Consider the following 20,609-nt stretch of genomic DNA (forward strand, 5'->3'; position numbering starts at 1 on the left):
CTACTTTGATAATGGACTTGTTATTTTCAATTACTACGTTATTAACTGCTAGCAATTAGTACGATGCAAATATTAATCGATATACGTTGTTGATAAAATTTAGACGAACGATATTTCTCGATTAAATAATACAATACCTGCGCTGCCTTTATTATAATTGAAGTTTCGATTTATTTATTTATAGCTAGTCGATATCCTGTCAGTTGCTTCGTCAAACATTTTCAACCTACAAAATCTGCTATTACTTGATTGAAGTTCGTAATTATCCGTTTACGGTTAATTGATATCGTGTCGATTGTTGAGTTGAATATTTCCAATCTGCAGAAACTGCCGTTACTTTCGTATACGTTCGATGGAATTATCCTGATTGGCCGAGGAATCGCGTGGGTCTAAAAAATTGCAAAGATAGACTTTCACTTTAAAAAGTTTAAGATAGAACTATGCAAATGTCGATCGATCGATCAGATTTAAACGAACGGGGTTTCTCAATTTTTGGAAAGCTGCGACGAAAGGCGGATCGGTGGATGGCCGACGAAGGACGAAAGTTTAGACAGCGATTGGAACGTACGAAAGAAGAAAAAGTTGCGCCGTGAGTTTCGCGTGCTCGAGGCGCATCGCGCGAGTAACGTTCCATGGCAGAGCGTTTAACACGTTGAAAAGCGGCGCGCACGATGAAACAAGCCGCATACATTAGCGATCGTTAGATAGCGTTTCCAGTTTAGGGTTTGAATAATGTTCCTGGAAACGTTCTTAAATCAAGCGAAATAAGAATAGCTCGAGAGCTTTTCCCTCGAGGCAGCACGATAGGCCAATTCCTTCGAGCCGAGAACTTCCCTTTTCAATTTCCTCGCGTCCCAATTTTTCATTAATTAGAACCGCTCCGGATGTTAATATCCGACGGGATATGAATTTTAACCTGTTTAATCAGATTGTCTCTTAATCGGAGACTCGGTATAATTACCGAATTCAAAGTTATTAAAAGTGGAACAATTTCAGTTAGGTTGGTTTTTGCAAATGTTAACACGATATGAAAGGTGAAAAGATAGGGAGAAATAAAAAGATTACCATCTCTGCAAAATTTCGACAGGCACTTCCTGCTGCTGTCGTTCGCTCACGTTCCACGATACTCGCGTGTTCTAACGATAATCGTTAGATTTCATTTATAATAATAATTGTTTGTTGATTGTAAGTTCTACCTGTTGTTCCTTTGTGATTAGGCACTCGTGAATCGGAGGAAACAATTGCTTTTATAAATAGTTGCGTTGGATCGTGAGTTTTGAAGGTGCTAAATGAGGTGTATTATTGCTCGACGTATAAAACGGAATAAAATAACGCGCGTTATTTGTTGCCGTTTATTTATGATAAATTGATTCGTTAAGTTGTAGAGTTGTGTGTAAATATCGCGTACACACGGAATACGTATGTTCGATAAAGTAGAGGAATAATTGTAATCTATTCAAAAGGTACAGCAGTATAACGCGTTATCGAGAATGGAAATAACAAGCGGCACGTTGTTGATGGAAAATAAAATAAGTAAAATGCGTAAGATTAGCCAGTGTATATGCTTTTCTCTCGTGTTCGTATTTTTCAAAAACTCCCACTTGAATCGTACGAGAAGTTCTTAGAATTACCGCGATGTTGTTAGGATATACACTCTTTGGCGATAAATATTTCAAAACAATGTGGCAAACTACGAACTTTAAGTATCGTAACGTTTTCAGTATCGTACCGCGAGTTTTTCTAGAAAACAAACGACACGTTTCCAGCTACGTTATATATGTATTAAATATTTCATGGAACGGAGCAACTCGTGTTACAAATTGTACGTACGCCGTTCATAGAGGGAGAAAGAAACGCGAGTACAAATACGCGAATAAAATATGGAAAGCTAAGTTTACCGTGAAAGAATAATCCGCTGCAATAGAGGATTATGTTCAAGGTAGCACTTACAACGATTAAAAACTAATACCAGGCTGCATTTACTCGACCTGCTGCTTTTCTCCAGGGTACTACGCGTTTATTTCAACAGACGTTACAACCTTCGAAAAAACGTCATTTATTACCAAGTAGTCGAAGAAAATTGAAGAACCTGTACCCTCTGCTAGACGAAACCGTGAAAACTTGTAAAAAGTCCGATCCAGAAATGATCGGCATGGGAGGCTTAAATTCCACGAGACAGCGTATCGTGGAGGGGTTGAAAAAATTCTCGTAAATTGCACGAAGATCGAAAGAAAGAGGAAACCCGTAATCATCTTCCCGCGGAAGTCGATTGATCCCGGAGGAAAAAACACGAGGGCGAATGTTGCGTGTTCTGTGTTGCATGTCGGGGATGATGGCAGCGGGAGGCGGTGAAAACCGACCTGATCGTGCCGGAGGAACCGTACGGCCTTTACAATACCGTCTGGAAACGGCCGTGGACGTTATGCAAGCGGAAGAATGTCGTGTGTTACATCGCCGAAACGATCGCACACCCACGCCCTACATCCTTGCTTTCATTCCACTGTGCATCATTAACCTCTCCGCTGTTCGATGTATCGATTCTGTTCTCGCGTTCTTCTTGTTTCCGAAGACCTTTCGTGACACAGGGTGAAACGGTTCTACACGAGGAAAAATTCCAAGAAAATTCCTTTCTCGTTTCGTGTTGGAACGTGGTGCGAAAGATCGGTAGATCGAGAATGGAAAGCGTGTTTTTCGTATGTAAAAGACAGAGGCGCCTCTCTCGCTCAATCGCTACGGTTTATCGCTGTTTCGAGAACCTCGTCCACCGATTCATCGATCTCGCGATCTTAACCTATTTGCATCGAAGCGCGGATTATAACGCGCGCTGCGACTGCTTCTTTTTATTTCCATTTCAATCTAAATAATTCTTTTTTAAATAAATAAATTTCACTTTTTTCCTCTGTTATAAAAAAATGTAAGATGCGATGTTTGCGAGGTAACACTGTCTACCGATCGTTTTGAACAGTAAATTTTCGATAAACTCCGTGAAGAATTCGGATGTCATTTACTGCACCTACGACCGACCAGTCCTCTTAAGTAGGGTCATGATGCAAATAAGTTAAATACATTTCATAAATAATTTCGCGAATACACCGCAAGATCGTGAAATAGTCGGTATTTTCAAGGGTCAAAGAGAAGTTTCACCCTCTCACAGCGAGTTTGGACAGTGAAAAGAAAAAAGGAGAGAGATACATATATCGTCTACGTATCTTCAAAGTTTCATAATTTGTTGAATTTACGAGAGACCTTCCCTTGTAACTTTTATTTTATCGTCCAGACGCTTGCTACGCAGACTTTCGTTTTATAAACGTTTCGTAGTCTTGGTATGCATAAATACGATAAAAAAAAAATGCAACTCGCGTACTCGAAGAAATTCGAAAAATCCGAACAAGAGTTTGCGTATCGTCGGTGTTAACCCTCGTTAAACTGGATCGAAGAAAAGACAACGAGAAGCTGGGAATCAGAAGGTAGTTTCGAAAGAATCGTCGCACGTTCCTTCGCATGATACGAACATCGATAAAGAAAGTTGGACAGGCATAACTCGCACCAGGTATCGATCATCATCGTGCTTGTTTGCAAACTGGCGCCGACACGACGATCGCTTAACGCCGCTTTCAGCTTGGAATTTTTCCTTCCGACTGGCCATTCCCAGTCGCGAATCTGTCATTTCCAAAACGAATCCTCCACAGGACAGATACGATTCTCAAAGAACTGGCTGTAGTTTGACAGCTTTTCAAAAGCTCATTTTGCAAAGTTATTCTCAAAGTTACTCTCTTCACTCGTAACGTTTACCGGAGTTTCTTCCAACCGGGAAGTTAATTTTTCTATTACCAGGGGCTCGTTACGCGTCCGAATTTTCGAAGATATAATTTTTCCTCTGCAACGATGAAATAGCCGAGCGTGGCTCACACAGCGGGACAAAAGAATGGTTAAGATCCTTTTACCATCGAAAATGGTTTTATTCCATTGTAGGAGCCATTGATAGAACGCAGGAAAATCTACGGACACGTAGTATTTACCAAAGAAAATAAAAGACACGGGAATATTGCAGTCGTGGAGAAGGGAATTTCTTTTTTCTTTCGATAGCGTCGATGTAAAAGCAAAGGATTCCCATTGAAAACACAGGGGTTTCTAATTACTTTTGTGGTTTTATTTTTACAGTTTCGCGTAAAAGCTCTCGTACTTTTTACAAATATTTCAACCAATCTGTACATTTACATAAATGTAAATTTGCGATCGAAACGAACAAATTTATATTTTCATACGGAATCATTCGCTGATGTTTAAATCGCTAATTACACGGTATCTCGCGTTTTATTCGCTCGGGCACGAGCATAAAGCGATGTTCTAAAAAAGAAAAAAAAAATAAGGAAAAAAAGAACAAGATTGAAAAAGAGCCGGAAAAGAATGGTTCGAACGATGGTATAAAAAAGAAATACAAACAACGTAGATATAATAAATGCAAGAAACCGCGACGCGCCACTCGTTCGCGTTTTCGAGAATTAATTTCGCGCGTATAAATAAGGTCGTAATAAGCGAGCAGTAATCCAGCGTTCCAATTAAAACGTTTCCATTTTCAAGTGTTGTGTTAAACGCTAACGAGCTGAAGGCCAAAGCGGAGGCTCTTCAATTATGCAAACTTCCACTGATAACGCATTCATCATTCTCCTAATCAGAGGTATTCTAAACTGGATCATCTTGCTCGCATTGTCGTCTCTCCTTATAATTACGAAAGCATTTTCTCTCGACGAAGAACTTCCGAGAAGATGCGTGTTACGGGTCTCCGTTATTCTTGGTACGAGCAATGGCAGCGAGATTAATCGATGCCAGAATATGCTTTTTAACGAAGCACAATGGCTGACAAAGCGAACGGTTTCGTAAGATGGATGAATCGACGAGAAACAATTTCTGCGCGAGCTTAATCCGATCTTCGCCAACGTCTACGTGCCAGCACGCGCGTCGCTTTCCTTAAAAAATTCCACCGATAATTTGTTATCTCTTGTCGCCTTCTCGCGATACTTTCGATGTTCTCTTCTTTGGAAAGTCAATGGGAAACGAGGAAAGGAGAAATTGAAAATTGTTCTACCGCGTATCTTTTGAGACGTTTCGCTAGACGTAAAAAAGAAAGGAACAAACAAATTCAGAACCAAAATAGTCGAAACGTCGCATACGCGTCGAAACTATCGCACGTACGTGCGCGTACTATCGCAACAGACGATTAGTCGTTATCATTAAGTTGTTTTGCGTGAAAATTCCAACAACGCGTAGTTCCACTTCGAATCGCGATGTTCTTCGCCACCGCCGATTCACGACGATCTCTATAGCTGCACGTGAGAACGTTCCGGTTAAGTGGAGCCACGTAAATCACTGTCATTGCTATCCTATACAATCCACTCGCTCTCGTTCGCCATTGTTTCGAAATCTTCCTGCTATTTTAACCTAAATTGCGTCGATTTTCCTTGCCATTTTTTTCCCCTCCAATTTCACGATACGCAATACGATTACCGCGATGAATAGATAACGAACGAGCGATGCACGTGGACATTCTTGCGTCAACGGAACGATTCGTCGAATTCCCAGGAATAGAATGGGTGGCGTTTTTCGCTCAGTCGGTAAAGATGCACGTATCGAACTAGCAAATTTCATTACTCGCTCTGTCTCTTTTTTCTCTGTTCTCTTTTTATTCGCCTTCTTTTCTCGGGAATATTTTCTTTTTTTTTTTTTCTTCTTCTCTCTTTCGCTTTGTTTCGAACGATGGAGGATAGCAATTTGCATGCCCTGCTATGTTCGGAATATTTTCGGGCGGCTCGAAATGCACGTTCGTGCCTGGAATTGCCTGTTCTGCGAAAATTTCTCATAATTTGTATTTCGAAGCGACGCGACGACGATTCTATTGTGTCTTATATACCTGTACATCTGGCTTCGGGAATTCAGGATGTGTAGCGAGTGCGTCTAGAGTGGGAAAACTTTAAGAAAGGCTTGGCGGTGACACGAAAGGAAGGAAAGAATTGCGAGGGAAATTCGTGGTCAAAGTAATTCGCGATAGCGTAATCTTGAAACGTAAATTTGAAAGTTGCCAAGAATACATCGCAATGACAAGTATCACGATAAGTATCGCGACAGTGTCAACCGACGCACTCTCGCTCTTGTCTCTCGCCAGGAAGCCAGGCTCGCGAACAGCCACGCGGCAAAATGAGAAAAGTTATACCACTGTCATCGTGGATTTTCATTTTCGTCCGCAATAACGCAACGGCTTTGCTCCGAATTGTCCTCGAGATCGTTTGATTTTTCACATCCTCGTCCCCGTCTCTTTCGTTACCACGCGAAATTGCGTTCTCGGGGAACCTTTGATTTTCGTTGATGTATCTACAGTGCACCGATGCTCGTTCGAACGCAAAGATTTCGAGAACGTCGCGTTCGAATTAATTTCAGCGACGATGGTAACTCTTTTATACGATGGAAATCAAAGTACTGCGAATCTCCTATCAGAGCGTCGACGAACCTCTGCTACGATCCTCGAATTTTTATATTCCGATCTTACTTTTCTCGCGTTGCCAACATATAAAATTGCTATTTCTTCGTATTCCAATCGTAGTGTCTTAGCAAACGAAAAGAATTTGCAACGTTTCGAGACGTTTAAATGTTGAGATTATTTGATATGTAAACAGAGAAACTCGTGGATAAATTGTAAGGTAGAAAATATATTTAAATAGAAGTGTAATTATAAGTAAAAATACAATTTGAGCTGGTGTCACCCAATAACTGAAAACTCCGAAGCCAACGTCGCCTGTCTACTGTTTATGGTCTGTCTTCGTCGCAGTCTTTTGTCTACACGCTGTCGATGGTTTCAGTGCTTGAGAAAACTAGAAAGACCAGATATAGAGTTTTCTTAGAAGTGATGACCACTTCAACATTAAGAAACAAAATTGAGACAGGAAATCGCGCGTGTGGTAGAACTCCATTTTTTTGAACATACAATTTGTATAATTAAAGTTCATCGATTTTCTTCGCTGCCTAATATTTTTCGTCCACAGAACAGGAGCTCACAGTCGGATAAGTGAATTCAAGTAGCGAGGTTAACTAAAATTTCTAGTAAATGGAGTTTTATTGTACAATAGGTTTCGTATAAATACGCTAAATATGAGATAAATAAAAAATAAATATAAAATAAGCTAAATATTGTTACTTGTAACGATGATTCGTCGTTGATCAATTCGATGCAGATAGTAAATGTGTCATAAGTAACATACAATGACTATCTTCCAGTGAAAGATTTTTTTATCAAAGACTACGTTTCATTCCCATAGTGTGGAATTTGTATAGTCATACGAAAATACCGAATGATACGAAATTTATTACGATTGGATCTGATTAACTAGTATACACAGTGGGAGTTAAAAATAAACACACTTCTTGAAGGTACAAAAGTTATTCGAAAATCCTTACACGTATTGTTGCATAAGTTGAAAATTGATAAAAAAAAATATAAAGTATGGAAAATACGAATTAATAGTAAAAAGAAAGCATAGGGTAAGTCAATATTATACTAACCTCGTTTTAAAATGTACGTGTATCTAACTCTCGTTGTAAATGCGATAATAGATGCAATGGCGTGTACATACTTTTTGTACGTGCAAATGTATGAAGATATTTATACGTAATTTTCGTTGTGTTGTATTTTTGCAGAATCCTCAAGAATGTGAACAAATAAACAAACGCAAATGCCCAACAAGGCACGGCCTCGTCGAGAGTGGTCTCCCCAGTCCCCTATAGATGTATTGTGAGTATCTCGTAATAAAAAATAGTAAGTTGAATATTGGATGGAAAGATAACAAGTTGTACCGAGATGTTCTATTCGACGCGTAATTCCAATATGTTTTGAATGAAACTGTTGGAGAATGTTTATCAGATTTCGACGAACAATAAAAACACGTCGATGATAAATAAAAACAGCGATAATGGAACGGCCGTGAATATTTCCTCTTTGTTAATACTGTTTGTTAAAATTCTCACGGTGTTATTCACAGTTTTCTGCTATTTTAATTCGACTCTGGCGAAATCCCTCGAAACTGGAACATTAAACGTTTCGAAAATTAAATCGATTTCACGGCTGCTCCGAATGATCAAATTTTATAAACCCACGCATCATCTCGAATCTAGGCGCTTCGATTGCCGCATTATCCGTCACTGAATATTAGTTGCACGTTTCGCGCAATATCAAAAATGCACAAATTTTTCCCCGTGTTGCCGTTATGACGTATACGTCAAAATAAAGTTTAAATATGTATTCGGCTAGCTGAATATACATAAAATATCAATGGTTTATTTAAAAAAAAAAAAAAGTGTGGTATGGGATTGAAGAAAGACGACAGTTAGTCAAATGGGAAAATTTTGATGTAGGATTTGAAAGAGCAACGCGAGGCTCGTGTATTATATTTTATATTTAAATCTGGAAGACTTTCGAAACACGGTTTATTCTTATGCAATCGAACTCGCACATATATTTCTTCCTCTTTTTTTTTTTTTTCATAAATTGGAACACTGTGCGCATACGTAAAACAACAGAAGCTACTTTCGTCTATTATCTTCACGATCTAAAACGTACTAACAAATTGCGATTTCACGGTGCGTTGCAATGCCTGTTTTTACATTTTGCACGGAAGGCAACAAAAGACAAAGACGCCTCGATACGAGATATCGATCCTACGACAAGAACTACGCCGCGTTTTTGTATACGAGAGAATGTTGCAAAGTAAGAAAGATAGTTCGTAAGATGTTTTGGTAGTTTGCGCGCGAGTAAGAAACGCTTCCGCGACGGTATCCGTGACAGGAAGATCGTTGCCTTCCGCGGAGTCTAATTGGTCCAATTCGTAAGATAAGGTCTTCAATTTAAACGCAACGATCATGGCGAGCAGTCACGACAGTGCCGGATGTAATTAAAAAGGTGGAGACGTAGCACGAGGTACGTTGTCCTAAAATTATACTCGTCATAACTGCGGCTATTTTCCCGTGAATAACAACGAAAATTGACGGGCTAACTGAAAAACTGCATATTCGCCTTTTAAACGAGTTCCCCGAGATTCTTTCAAGGGGTTGATCGTCGATCGTAGTGAAAGGTACGCTCACGGTGTATGAAAAAAGTAGTAGATGCAGAAAATATCAAAGTAGCGTAAAAGATATCGCGATGGGGCGCAATATAATAAAAGTAATGCGAGAAGCGAAGAAAATTAAATAATCGCTAAATAATTATTATTCGTTAACAGATTCATCGCCGTGACGATCACCGGTGACCGTCGTGCGAGCGATGTTTTAAAGTTACTATTAGCTATAATACCTAATTATATACAAGCACTCAAAATTATTTAACAGTAGCGTTAAAAAATAATTTCTGAATGGTAGGTACCGAGTATGAATAATAACGAAGATACATCAACAGACAATGTTATAATTGACAATTTCAAGTATTTATTTATACAAAAATTTGGAAATAATTACGTGGGCATATTGCCAATTGATGAATCGTATTAAAGCACAACAAGAAGTATAAGCGGTAAGTGAAGGTTGCTAATACAACCTACAAGAAATATGGTTACTTTTCTTGTACGATACTTTGCAAATTCTCGACCTTCTTCGCATTATCTCGGTAGCATTATTTGCATAGTCGTCTAGTTCATCGCGCGTTGCTATTTTCGCTTCGTATTTTGTGACGCTTACAGAGGAAACGCGGATGTAAGGACGCGAGCGCAGAATCCACGAAGATGCACTTGGCGGTGACTGTGTTAAATAATTATTTCACGAAACGTTTCGTCTGTGCAAATAATGCACACTTAACAACGCGTAAACGTAACAAGTTTCCTGTTGCGAATTATCGAGCAAAGAGCAACCAGTCAGATCAAACCGATCGGTCGATATCGCGTACCTCGAATGAATTGATGATCAAGGTGGAGTTTAATATATCAAGTGTTAGAGTAATCCAGCACTGTGTTGAACTTGTTGTATGAACGTAACGTGTGATGTGATGCACGGCGGTGGTAAGATCTTGTTGGGAGCGAAGTATTTCAGCCGTACGGTACGATGTCTGTTGACGAACTGTCCTCCTACGTTGTTGCTTCTCCCTACCAGCCGTTGGATTTCGTCTGTCCATCGTGTCCTTCCGGCTGGTCCTTTTCCGGAGTTTTTTACCTGACCTCGGAGTCATTAGGTTTACAGCTCAGGGAGGACATGTAATTCGGAATTTCCTAAAGAAGGGAACGGGTCTATCCGTGCCATAAACAGAGGGCCACTCAAAATTCCGAACAACGTTCGACTCGTCGATTACGACGTACTCGAATTTTTTCTCCCATACTTCTTCCTCTATGGTTTTATGATTTATCCCTGGTATGTAGAAATTTCTGGTCGCTGACGAGCGAGAATTTCACGCGCGATACAATTCAAGTTGATTTGATAACACGGAACGCGCGCGTAATAACGCGGCAAAAGTCAGTGGTGGCCGTCGTTTGGCGGCCGGTCGTCCGCGTGGAAGTTAACCGTCGAAATTGCGATTTGTCGCGATAATACGGTCGATGTGCTGCCAAAGAGTGGTCCCGCCGATGCGAGATAAATATTTGGCGTTGCGCCGAAAATCGTCTGCCTCTGTCTCTGTCTCTGTGCCGGCCCTCGGTTCTTCCATTTCGCTCTTCCGCGCTCCCACGACTTTGGTCGTCCAGAATCAACCGATCGAAACCAGAGGGTAGAACGGGCCTATGGTTTTTCGATGCCGCTTGTTTCCCTCCAATTGCCTTCCAACTGGCCGATAACGTCCCTTGGAAACGATCGGCGAGTTTAGATTTCTCGTGATGTAACGCGTCGCGTTTGCAAAGTTGCCGCGCACCCACTACAGCAAATGCTAATTTCGTTGAAGCGTGTCAACGATGAAATCGAATTTGTGGACTCAGAGTCCGTATACAGTGACAACGGTACGAGCTATGGAGAAAAAGGGTCTGGAGAAATATCGGACAGTTTCTTGCCCGGAAATCTGACTTTACGAATTTCACTGACTGGAAGACGCAAAGGATTGAGCGAAGATCAAAAGCGTTAGAGCGTATACGGTGACAATGATACGAGCTATGGCGAGAAAGTGTCTGCAGAGACATCGGACAGTTTTATGGCCAGAAATCCAACGCTGTTGGTCTTCGTTCAATTCTACGAAACATTTAACCCCTTGGCTTATAACCACGAGTCAAGCTCGTGATAAAGAATTTGTGCCATAAGCGAAGACCACGAGTCTAAAAACACTATTAAAACACGTCTTAAAAACGCTATTTGTCCTCAAACGTTGTTTATTATTTCACAATATCTTTTGTAGCCCCTAAATATACATGTTATAAGAAGTATACATCTTGCGCCAGTTCGGGCACACGGCTGAACAGATGAATAGGGCACGGCGCGTGACCGAATTTCTTGCTTACTATGGCTCGCGCGATCGGCAGATAGCGTGTAGGCCAAGGGATTAAACAAAGTCGATCGTCTAGGATCTCGTAGGCGCTGATCGACTGTACCGACGAAATCGTAGCTACGGAGAAGTCGTGGGTTCTTCGCGATCTAATTTTAATTTAATTCAACCAAACTGAGTCACAGGAAGCTAAGTCGGACTGTAAACGTACGTGACGTCTTCCCGATAGCGGTACGCACAACACGTAAATTCTTTTGTATCTTTTCTATTCCTTTGAATCGCTGGTTTAGAGTGACATCAACGTGTCAGATTATTAACGAGTACTTATGCTAATTAGATACTTTGAAACATAGTTAACTTTATCGTTTAAATAAGGTTTCCGAGATGTATATCGTTGGTGAACGAGATTACCGCGATTGAATCCTTTTGGCCACCGAGAGTTTCTTTCAGATCTGCTGGTATCTTGCATTCGTTTCTTGCGAGATTTAAAGCGGCGCGCTCCCAAAGGAGACCTCATTGATCGCGATATCCGCGTCACACTTGTTTGGCTTTTTCTTTTGTATCTTGTAGATACGCTTGTTCCTCGTTGAACGCGATAGTTGTAGATGAACTCCAATTGTCCAACCTCGTTAAAGCGAATGCATATCGTAGGAGTAACGTGTCGTAGGAGGGACATCCGTACATAAAAATAACGTAACATCGATTTATCTCAGTTGGAACGAGGAAGCACAGATATTTCGCGACGTAGCTTTCGTTCCGTCTTAAAACATGAAAGATCGCTTGGAAAGGAAATCCTTATTTTAGGATATCTTAGAGAGACGGCGTACAAAGCTCTCCATATAAAATAGAAGACAAAGAGGAAAAGGAATCTGGTTGGAAGGCAGGATGTATCGCAAAGAAACAGATGCATTGTCGGCGCAGGACATATGTTTCACGGTCCCAAAAGTGGATACTTGTTCTCGCGCGTTTCGTAGGAAATCGATGATGTACGACGACGATCGAGAAGTCGAGCGCTTTTCTCGTTCGCCTGAAAGCCATACGATTTCAAACGTTCGTTAGTTATTCTAAGCTTAAGGACCGGCGGCTAAAAGTTTCGCCGCTTTTAAATTCCGATTTATTCGAGTTGTAGCGCGAGATCGAAAGTTCGCTCGTTCCTCTCGGCGTCTCCTCCTCTCCCGAGACTTCATTAAACGTCTTTATTTAGAAACTGAGCGCCCCTTGAGCTGCGTTGCAGATTCTTCTCCTTTCGTCTTCCTTCTCCTTCGTTTCTCTTCCATTGACATTAAAACGCGCTAGGAATGCGTTAATTTCCTCTTCGTCCGCCGTGATATCGTTAGCTTTTACTCGAGTAAATGAAATGGCAGTTGCCGTTTTACGACCATACGATAAGGTAGAAAGAGGAGGAGGAGCGGGTATTGATTTTTGTATCTCGTCGTGCTGTTAGTAATTAGTTTGTTTTCGTATTTAATCGTTACTCGCTGAAAGTAATTAAATTTGGCTCGCGTGGGTGTAGCGATCTAGCGAATTCGAATCGGCGTGTTCGCGTCGAGGAGACAAGGATCGAACAGCTGAAAGAGAATGATTAGAGAGTAGGAAGAACGAGCCGTGACCGAACAAACTTACGTTGCCATCGTAACTAAATAATTTAGATTTTTAGTTTTCGCCACGATCGAACGACGCGTTCGTGGTTCCTGGGATTTCGATCTCGTGAAACGACAGGACAGTTTCGGATCTGTCGCGAAGAAGCGGGCTGAAATATTCGCGAAATCTCGCAGGAAACATCAACGCGATATTTAAAACACGAGTGGGACCCGAGGAACCATAAATACGACGACGGATAAAAGAAAATGTTCATAAAATAAGAGACACGGAAGGATATTTTATTTGTATGGAATTTTACGAACTGAATTTTTATTCGATAAGGACGATGAATAATTATAATATATATATATACCAGCACAGCGCAGATGATTTTTGCCAATACGGCAAAAAGCTTTTTAGTTAATTAATTTTTAGTTCGCTTAATATTCATAGCGTATGAATTTTAAATTTCCTCTTTTCCGCCAGCGCGTGTAAATTTCAAAATACTTTTATCGCAAGAACAGAAGCAGCACCGTCTATGTTAAAAGCACATCGGAAATTTCGTTATATCGGCGGTGGTTTGGTAAAGTTAGAGTCGTCGAGCCTCCAACACCAAGGCTTCTTCGTCTACACTTCAAAGACAGCGCGGTATTCAGCAACTACGAAAGTGTAACAAGCAAAAGAGAAATTGCACCATCGCTTGTTTAATCTTTCATTCGGCTAAGGTACTACAGAGCAGAGTGTGCTGGTCGCGAGGAAGTTTATTCCGCTACCTTTTTCCACCACCGATGTGGATCGTATTTCTTCGATGTAAAATTAACTTTATCGTCGAAGGGTATTTCGTTTGTCGTCGCTTGGTTCGCAAAGGAAGAAACACGAAAGATGAAACACGTTGAACCGCCGCTAGCTTGAAACGTTTGATCCGTGGCGTATTTAATTACGAAGTATCACGGTCGAAAGATTCGTTCGATGTTACGATAGAAAGCTGAAGGAACGAATTGTTTTTCACACGATTATCCTTATCGGATACGGTGGACCCAACGTGGTGTATCGTGGCTCGTTCTTGGCAGCCTCGGGCAAAAGCAACGTACGAGTTGATTTATCGATTGCAACGAAAGCAACGGTACTAACATTTCCCGAGTTCCAGCATAGCGGAACCTTCTCTTGTAAATGCGTTTCGTTAAGTTTCTCGATCACGTATACGAAAGTTCAGCGTGTCATGAGGTTCCGGCCTTTTTCCTTCCGGCTTTCCACGTCAAGATGTCCACGCGCGTTTCTTCCTGGCTGCTCGAAAGTTTCATCGTCTTATCTTTGTTACTTCTCCTTATCCTTTCCAACGAGTTATTCGAAGTTAACATTTTCTAAAAAAAATGTCCATCTTCCTTTTCGAACAAAACCTAAGATCAAAAGTGAAATGTAAATTATAGAATATTAAAATTTATCCCGAGTTTCGTTCCAAGTTACGAAGTTGCCTAAATCGGTCGTACCTTGAATTCTGTCGATGTTAAAAGGCTGAAAATTCACCATCTCATCGGCGTTCGTGCATTCGGAAGCAGCGCGCTAGTTTGAACGCTATTTAAAAAAAGACAGTGACGCAAGATACGTACGCGAATTTAGATACGAAGATGATTTTAATTAATCTCACTTAACAGGCGTTTGTATCACGGTAGCTGATGTCAGCGTTTCCGACCAGATTATTCTTATCTGGTGTACACTTTGTTTTCCGCGAAGGATCCGTTCGTTCCGCGAGACTGCATGCGGGCTTCCCTGCTTGATTTATAGCTTCGAGCAGTTACCGATAAAACTTGCCCGCGTTCGAGATATAATTCGCAAACGCACCACGATTAATTCCATCGCCTCGTCGATCGCCAGGGGAGGGTCTCCTTGCCCTTTGTTACCGTGAAACAGATCATTACGTTAATTACTACGGATCTTTAATCCTTCATCCGTCAGCCTGCAGGACTTTTGTCGAACCGGTTTCACGAACTGGAGGCGATGCTGGGACGAACGAACGGTAGTAACAATCGGATAAAAGGAGGAGGAGATCCGTTAAAATTGTTCGCACTGTAAGTTAGAATTCACTCTGCCATTTCGACGGCCAAGTAAATCGACAATTTTTATGAAATTTATGAAAATACGAGAAAAAAATGCACCTATGTATTTGTGGCTCATCGGATTTCGATCGCGTTCCCGATAATGCGTTGCGTGTTGTTTCCACGTTTCGCGAGTTTCGGGTCTACCCCGAATAATTGAACCGAAATGTTCGCGAAACGTGGATCGCGATTTGCTATGAAAATCCCGTTTATAGCCACGCGGCCACGCTGGCGACATTCGAAATTTGTGTTCGCAAACTGATGATGGATTTTCGTTGCTTCAGCTACCTGGTAGCTAGAAAAATATGGTAACTCGCAAAGGATTAGAAAGATTCGAAAAATTAAGAAGGAGAATACCTTCGGTTTAACTGAAAACCACGCGTGCAGCGCACAATGAATTGATAAAACTCTTAAAGAAAGATACCACGACGAAACGTTCGTAAACGCGAATAATTCAATTTGCCTGTAAAAGGTCTCCGGTCTGCTCTCCGTTCGACGACCCATTTCCCATTTCACCGGATCTTCTCGCGTAGCTCTGGCCCTATACAGCGCGTTACGATTCCGAAATCCTGCGAAAAAGCGAGTACGCCGACAATTCAACGTTTCGATACCAACTCCATCAGCGGTTACTTCGGGGCACACAGAGCGTACGGTTGTACCGGCCTTTATTCAGCCGTGGCCGACAACGTAATGAATTCGAAGTTACGCAACTCGAGAACGGTGGAACGCTCTGGCGTTCGCCTCGGTTGCGCTTATTCTATCGTGTTTCAATTACGCTGCCGCTGGTAAATACACTGGAACGGGCCAGGCCGAGATCCGCGCCGTGTTTTCCACTTTGAACGCAGATGGAAATCCCGACGCGACGTCGTGCGATTAAGTGCAACGCGTGCGAGACGACCGCTTATCAGTATGCGCGTAATGATCGGTAAGTACACCGGCGTTAATAATTCCTGCCGCGTGGAAAGAATAAATTACGAGCTACACGTGCGTGTTTTTAACGACGCGGATTGCGTGCCACCAAATTGAAAGAGACATGCTTTAATCCGGTAATGCTCGTAGTCGTTCTAATGAGGTAGAATGGAGGGGCAAAGAGATAGGAAAGTTGATTCTGCGTGGAAAAATATTCTGCGCGAACGAAGAAATTTTACAACGGCTACAAAGAGTATTTGCACGTAACCTTATTCCATCGACGAAGCGTATTTTCATCAATAAAACGTATTGTACGTTTTATTTTCGTAGTACGAAATGTTGATCGTTATGTAGAAGGCGAATTATATTTATAATAGTCAGGTGAATTTGACATATTTTATCATCTGGGCGATAGATTGAAATATACTACAACGTTTAATCTTTACGTTTAATCCAAATATTACGTTACATTTTGACGCTTTTTTCTATAAAGTCATCCGCATGAAAGTTTGTTGGTCCATGAAATTTATCTTATCTTAATCATTTGAAAAAGTTTGGTAATCACCGATGACCGCCGACTACCACGGTGATAATTACTTGGTATTTGACTATTACGATAAACATAATGGTGTGCGAAAGAAATAATATCTTTTGTAGCCACTGTATACGTTTCGACAGAAGAGGTGATTTAAATAACGTTTTTACTTCGGAACCTATCGCCAAACCTGTCGAAGATTTTTTAACGTGTAACACCTCGATGTACATATTTGTATTAGGTTGTCCGAAAAGTGTCTTTCTTTTACAGACACGTCTTTTACAACGATGCATCTTTATACAAACATGAAACCTAATCTGTCGAACGTTGTGATCTTTATTTTGATAGAACAAAATGGATCATACGTAATTCGGTGAAATAATATAAAACGGAAAATGCTGCGCGTCCGTTATTTCCTTATAAGACGAAAGAAACTTTTCGGATGACCTAATCTATCTACGTGCAGTTAAAATAAACCGAAGAAAACTAATATTCGTTTCAAATCATATGTTCAAAGTAAAAGTAAAAACAATAGTGTTTAAAAATTCATCCAGCCCACGTTTAGAACCCAGACTACGTTTGGATCACTTTCTGCAAAAATGATACGATCAATAACGATGATAACGTGTGTCATCAGGTGGATGTCCCGCTCTGCCATGAGGCCGGCCGAGGGCGACACATCGGACTGCATTCTGGTGGTTGGCATATCCAGACCGAAAATGGCCGCTGCCTTCCTCACCGTTGTCCTACTCTCCCTCTTTCTGACCTTCCACATTCTGTACGATAGCGCGGTATACAGTTTTCACGCAGCCTCCGCCGTCGAGGGTCGTACCGTCGAACTCGTCTCCCAAGTCCGCGCCACACCGCCTTTGCTCTTCTCCAGCAAGGTGCACTTCCCACGCACCAGCCGTCATCTACCTCAGGCGATCATCATCGGCGTACGGAAATGCGGCACCAGGGCGCTCCTCGAGATGCTCTTCCTTCACCCGCAAATCCAGAAAGCCGCTGGCGAGGTACATTTCTTCGACCGCGACGATAATTACGGGAAAGGCCTCGAGTGGTATCGACGCAAGATGCCTTATTCCTTCAGGGGCCAAATCACCATCGAGAAAAGTCCCAGCTATTTCGTCACGCCAGAGGTGGGTACGAATTCGGCCAAAGACCGCGAATTTTTACACATTCTTGTGCTTTTTCGTACGCGTGGCTGAAAGAAGCGGGACCTAAATAGGAATTTATCTTATCTGCTAAATATCGTGATGAATACTAGCAGTATCTTGTATATTTCTGCGTGTCGTACGCCTCGTACGTGCTTTTTGCCGAACTTGTCGAATTTCTCGTATTGTATTGCGTTGGCAACTAAGCGATTGCGGATTTTGTTATCACGTGGTAATGAGAAAATCCGCAATCACTTAGTCGTCATCCCAATAAATCCACAGTCCAATCGTGCGACGTACGATCGCGAATCGTACGGTTCGTCTCGCGTCAACCATTTGCGGTCGATGTGTTTCTGCGATGACGATTACCAATTGGAAGAAGGAATAAATATTTATAGCTTGAAGAGGAATTTTAAATTGTTGCAACGACGTTCGACTTTGAAGAGAAACTTTAAACGCCGCCACTGTGGCAACATTCGACCGCAAAAGGCTATTAATTCGGACACGGCGCTATCTTTGCGCTTGTTGCTTTACGTAAGAGAGGACGATTTAAATATCGCGTTGCTTGTTTTACGAGAATACCAAGCAATCGTCGTAGCTTAAAGATAGGTAAACCATAGTTCTTCCTAATTATAACGTTTAATTATCGTACGATAGCTTTTTCGCCAGCTCGAAAGACACGCAATAATAGGGTAGTCGGTAAGTTTGTAAATCGAAAGTTACGTATTGGCTCGGTTCACGGTTCATTCGGCCGATTCAGTCACCTGAAATTAATTTGGCGAGCAACGTTCGCGATAGAATCGTACGGTGTCAAGGTTAACTCGTTTCTTACAACCTCGAAGAGGAAATAAATCCACGCGATTCGATTCGCCAACGTTACACGGTGCTGTTGCTTGATACCGTAATTTAAGAGTCCACCATATTTCCTTCGCAAACTATACGTTCAAATTGAACGTTCCAAAGCGAGAAGCGAAACGCACAGGATGTTCCTATCGAAGAAAAGAAGGAAATAAGGAAACTTGTTAGAACTTTTTCATCCTCTTTTGTACGAAACGATGTTTTTAATAAATAAAGATGAAATATCTCCGGACTAATTAAAATATCAGATAATTCGAAATTTTACACGAGACAGAGATATTGGATAAAGTAAAGGGAATTCTATTAGAACAATTCGCTGGTGCGATAACGCGTATCGAATTTTCAAAAATTAAACTAAAGCCAGCTTTTATGAAGTAATTTCTGTTGGAACAACCATTTTCTAAAATGCCTAATAAAAACGTTACACTGGATATAATCGCAGTTAATGCCACGGTCTACGAACACATTTTTGCTTTTAGCGTTACTGCTAAATAACATGCAACTCGCATTCGTGTATAGTTTGCGAACGTAAACAGCGTGGCACCACGAAATTCTGGATATCACGATGAATATCGTTACACGAAATGCGCTTGACACTATGCGTGGATGCGTTGTTGGTCGTAATCAACCGTAATATTATCATACGTGATTATCCTTTCGACGAAATGTATTTTATATATCATTCAATTCAACGAATTCAACGAAACGAGGTGCAAATCGTAGAATCGCGAAAACGATTTTCATCTGATGATGGCTTTCAAAAGCCATACTGATCAACTCCATATTTTAATGATTCCCCAATTTCGTTAAATAAGCGCACGATTGATATTCCGAAGGAACGAATGATTTTTGCTTTCGTAAGTTCGTTCACTGCAAAAAGATTCTAAAAAATTCTAAGGTAAATTTAAAAAACTTCTCTTTATTTCTCGAGTTACAAAGCTGATCGATGTAGCTTCTGACCGGTACGTTTGATAGTCGTAAATCGACAATTTTAAAGCAGTCCCTTTCACGTGTTAAATTCGTGTATCATAGGACCTACGAACGCAAATTATTATACACACCTACGTATCAAGTCAATTACACGTAATCGTTACCATGACGATCGCTGTTCTAAGTGATCCAGCGATACTATGTCTGCTGTAAAATCCAATATATTAAACGTAGGTAAACGATAATACAGGAAACACGCGTACGACAACTTTCTCTAAAATTTCGCAACGAAATTGTTGCTCCGAAGCGTCGCGTGATTTTCTCGTTTTCTCGCGCTTAACGATAATTCCTCACGTCGCTGATTTCTCGTCGCAGGTACCTGAAAGAATCCGCGCGATGAACGCGAGCGTGAAGCTGCTGCTGATAGTGCGGGAACCAGTGACCAGAGCGATATCCGACTACACTCAGCTGCGGACGCACGCCGCGACCGCTTCGACCCTGACGAATGGAACACCACGAAGCATCCAGCAACAGCAGGCGGCGCGTAGCTTCGAGGAACTGGTGATACGACCGGACGGCAGCATCAACGAGTCGTACAGGCCAGTAGCGATTTCCCTGTACCACACGTACATGCATAGGTGGCTGGAGGTGTTCTCCAGGGAGCAGATCCTCATAGTGAACGGTGACCAATTGATCGAGGACCCGGTGCCTCAGTTGCGCAGGATCGAGAATTTCCTCGGATTGGAGCCACGGATCGGCAGGCACAATTTCTACTTCAACCACACGAAAGGCTTCTACTGTCTGCGCAATGAGACGTCGGAGAAATGTCTGAAGGAGAGCAAAGGCAGACGACATCCGCGCGTTAGTCCCGTGGTGGTCACCAAGCTAAGGAGGTTCTTCAACGAACACAATCAACGATTCTACGAGCTCGTAGGGGAAGATCTCGGCTGGCCTGAGGAATAGCCGTCGTAGAGAAGCGGTTCGATCGCTGTGTCATAGATGCGGGTAGCCACGCGAGAAAGTCCAAAGTTCGCGAAGAAGCTGCTTTATTTTTTCTAAACGTCGGAGTACGGCGCAGCTGGTACTGACGCGGTGCAATTCTTTTTTTTTTTTTTTCT

The 20,609-nt window shown here is 41.7% G+C and overlaps 1 protein-coding gene across 6 annotated transcripts in view; it reads left to right on the forward strand.

Moving 5' to 3' along the window:
- LOC117235479 (heparan sulfate glucosamine 3-O-sulfotransferase 5) overlaps positions 1–20,609 on the forward strand; it is a 150,167-nt gene that overhangs the window by 124,466 nt on the left and 5,092 nt on the right. For 3 of the 6 annotated variants that reach the window (XM_033497533.1, XM_033497532.1, XM_033497534.1), the window contains 3 exons: positions 7,687–7,780; positions 17,187–17,688; positions 19,867–20,519. In XM_033497533.1, coding sequence (XP_033353424.1) covers positions 7,722–7,780; positions 17,187–17,688; positions 19,867–20,454 — 1,149 coding nt within the window. In that variant the 5' untranslated portion in view covers positions 7,687–7,721 and the 3' untranslated portion in view covers positions 20,455–20,519. Of the gene's footprint in view, positions 1–7,686; positions 7,781–14,948; positions 15,079–17,186; positions 17,689–19,866; position 20,609 lie in introns of those variants that run through there. The other 3 variants (XM_033497528.1, XM_033497529.1, XM_033497531.1) reach the window with 2 other exon arrangements.

This window comes from Bombus vosnesenskii, unplaced genomic scaffold (genome assembly GCF_011952255.1).
Source record: "Bombus vosnesenskii isolate JDL3184/JDL3185 unplaced genomic scaffold, Bvos_JDL3184-5_v1.1 scf7180000013316, whole genome shotgun sequence".
Classification (NCBI taxonomy): domain Eukaryota; kingdom Metazoa; phylum Arthropoda; class Insecta; order Hymenoptera; family Apidae; genus Bombus; species Bombus vosnesenskii.